Genomic DNA, 3,317 nt, shown 5'->3' with positions numbered 1-3,317 from the left:
ACATGCGCTTAATTCTGATTGGTGGAGACGTTTGTGCCATGAATCGATGACATGAAACATATCCATCCATCCATCTCCTCATCCCACATCCATCCATCCATCCACCCATCCATTCCCCACCGCAAACCCCTACCTGTCTCCACCCCACCGCAAACCCCTCCTCCCTTCCCCTTCCAGATCGCCACCGCCGCCGCCTCCCCATCAGCTCCACCGGCGAGCCCTTCCTCACCGCATCGCCACCCCCGCGCCCATCCATGGCATCCCCCGCACCTTTCCATCAGCATCCATGGCCTCCCCTGCACCCTTCCTCACCGCATCGCCACCCCAACCCCCTCCCTTCCTCTCCCCGACGCTCCCCTCACTCTGGGCCTTCATCCTCTCCAGCCAGACCAACCGGCCGCGGCCCCTACCCTAGGCAGGGAGGGCGGATCGCCGCTGCGCAGGCGCACAGGAAGGGGCGGCGGCGGGAGCGCATCCCCAAGATCTAGCCCGTCAAGCACCGTGTCAAAGTCTCTCCTTCGAGGAGCTCTATGTGCGGGTGTGCGGAGGCGCTCGTGAGGGCAGTGGAGGCCTTCTTCGACGCCTTCCTCGTCGACTACTTCCTCTTCTGGTTCCGCCGCCGCCGCCGCTGCCCCGGCCCCGACAGCCCCGCCTCCGCCCACCGGGTAAGCCAACCCTACCTCGCCCTCTCCCTCTCCCTCGCGCCCGGCTCCTCTGTTCGTTCGTTCTTCGATCCCAGGCGGTGATGTTTTTATTTTTTGGTGTGTTCGTGTCTGTGCAGGATCCGCTCGTGCCCAAGGACTGGACAGGGGAGGCGCTCCCGACCTCGGACGAAGAGAAAGGTGCCCTGGGTTTCTTGGTCAGATTTGTGATTTTGCAGTATTGGTTTGGTGTGCTGTGTACCTGTGGTTGACCTCTCTACCGCTGGTTGGATGTCTGTGTGGTGTTGTTTCAGGTTTTGCAGAGAGCACATTGTCGAACCAGCAGTTGGCAGATGGCGACGACACAGATGAGGAGCTTAGGCGAGAGGTACGCCTACCAGAGCACCGTTAAACGAATTTCTGTTACTTTTTCAGTCACATGCGTGAGGAATGGCTGTGTTGTGCGGTTATTGTTACTGTCAGGTTGTAGCTCTAGGTCTATTGTGATGTGGCTAACCTCTCTGCCGCTGGTTGGACGTCCGTGTGGTACTATTTCAAGTTTTGCAGAGAGCACAGGCTCGAATGAACAGTGTGTGTGGAACAGATTCTTGTCTGAATTCTCTTCTTGTGGGAGTATGAACTTGCTTGCAGTATCCTGCTTGCAGTATCTTGGAGTATCAACTTGGAGCATCTGGTTAGAGTAGCCATTTGATTACTACAGTACTGATAGTTACAGTGGCATCTTGCAAAATGGAGTAGTTAGAGTAGCATCTTTGATTAACTAAATGGATGATAGCTATTGCTAAGTTGGGACTTGCAAGCAGTAGTGCTTGCAAGCAGTAGTTCCCTCTTCATATCTCTTCTTTCTTGCAGTAGTTTAACTTATGATTGGTCTTTGGTGGAGTATTTCTTGAACTGTGCTGTATTCCTGTGACTAAATAGTGAATCCAGTTACAACAAAGCATGCCAGTAACAATAAAGCTCCCTGTAACCTTTTGTTTCATTGGTCAAACACGATAGCAGCGATGCCGAGGGAGCTCCCCTACACGCGTATGCATTCTAATGGTCACATACTTGTATCTAGTTCTCATAAAATATTTGCATGCATGACAAAGCTCCAACATGTACACTCTCATGCTTACTTAGATTAGAAGCATTCTGTACAAAACAAACTACTATATGCTAGTCTTACTTACACTGTGTGTCTTGGGCACTCTACTTTAATTTTCTAGCATGTTAAATTTAACATTCTAATATATTTGTTTGAAACAATAGTCTAGCATAACATATTTACTGCATTTTTTAAAACAGATAATACATATTGAATTATTCATATTAATCTAAAATAATAACCAAACAACTACATGACAGTGGATTGGTAGCATGCATGTGTGACTTAGTTTTTGGTGTGTTTTGCTTGCAGGTCATTGTTGTGAAGGCCGTCACGGGAAGGCGTGGGGGATTTGGCACAAGGCCGATGATCGAGTCTATGCTCTCTCCTCCATGGAAAGACCTATTTTTCTCTGATGATTGTTTTGAAGTGGCAGACCATGTGAACAACCTAGGCACCATCGCGGGCTCGGGCACCAAGGAGTTCATGGAGGTGCTGCAGGGCTAGGGCCGTGGCTGCGCCAACAGGTAACCAAATCGGCTTCCCTATGATTATTATTGCTGTAGCGCTAGTTTTAGTGTAAATAGGCTTTTGGACTGATGAACAAAGGTCACGAGACCCTGCAGCCTGATGACTGTGTAGAAGCAGAGTGCTTGGATTCATGTGTACTAGTAGCATCTAAATCCTGCAGACTAAATCATTAGGCACACTGTACTGCACACACTAGTTAATGTTCTGTCTTTTTAGAACATTTTGTATCTGTTGTCTAGTTCTATCCGGTGATACTCGATTAGGGCCCCATGTGTTTGAACAACTAGTCAAGTAACATGGGTCCCCACTGGTGGTACAGCGTCAAGTTTGGAAGCAGCTAGAGTGAATGTCAGAAAAGTTGAACAGCTTACACATTTTCCTGAAATGGTATAGCTTAGTTTGTTTTTTAGCTACTACAGCATTTCTTGAAATGATTTTTATTCTAAGCATTTTTGTCATACTCAATAAGCTAGTTCCTGAATCAGATTTGTTAATGAAATGTTTATTTAACATGCTATAGTTAATTAGTTGGCAAGTGTGATGTCCATTCGCCTTATTCCGTCGCCTGATTCCAAATGCCTCCTCTGTTTTTTGCAGGTCTGGCAGCACCGCCGCGTCGACGACGAAGGTGGTGACCGCGGCGGCGAGCGGTGCGAGTTGGTGGCTGCGGGACTGGACGTCACGGCTCATATATGTGCTTCTGACTAATCCAGTTTCTTTTGGTCTAGCTGGGCATTACTTTGAGTTCATATATGTGCTTGTCACTCCATAGGTTATAGTGATTCCCTCTGTTTCCTTATATGTTCTTGTAGTTTGGTTGCTTTCCTATTCATGCATGTGTGTACAGCTATATATAGTTTTGCTGTGAATCTGTCGTGCATGTATTGAAATGTAGAAAATGTTGAATACATGTTCACTCTCAGTTGGGATATTGAATTTTACATAGTTATGTGATTCATGTCTGCTTCTTATCTTATTAAGTGATTATCTTTATGTCCTTGCTACCAGTAGGATGGTCAATAGCTTGTTTTGTA

At 47.5% G+C, this 3,317-nt stretch overlaps 1 protein-coding gene across 1 annotated transcript; it reads left to right on the top strand.

Annotated features, from left to right (window-relative positions):
• The first annotated feature begins 258 nt into the window (after positions 1-258).
• On the top strand, positions 259-3,113 carry LOC119315044. The gene is made up of 5 exons (XM_037589708.1): positions 259-665; positions 782-842; positions 956-1,029; positions 2,065-2,279; positions 2,881-3,113. Exons 1-4 carry the CDS (start codon positions 531-533, stop codon positions 2,257-2,259), a joined length of 465 nt encoding a protein of 154 aa, XP_037445605.1. The 5' UTR covers positions 259-530; the 3' UTR covers positions 2,260-2,279; positions 2,881-3,113.
• The last annotated feature ends 204 nt before the right edge of the window (positions 3,114-3,317 follow it).

The sequence above is a fragment of the Triticum dicoccoides genome, chromosome 6A (assembly GCF_002162155.2).
Source record: "Triticum dicoccoides isolate Atlit2015 ecotype Zavitan chromosome 6A, WEW_v2.0, whole genome shotgun sequence".
NCBI classification, from domain to species: Eukaryota; Viridiplantae; Streptophyta; class Magnoliopsida; order Poales; family Poaceae; genus Triticum; species Triticum dicoccoides.
This window is presented reverse-complemented; position numbering and strand designations above follow the sequence as displayed.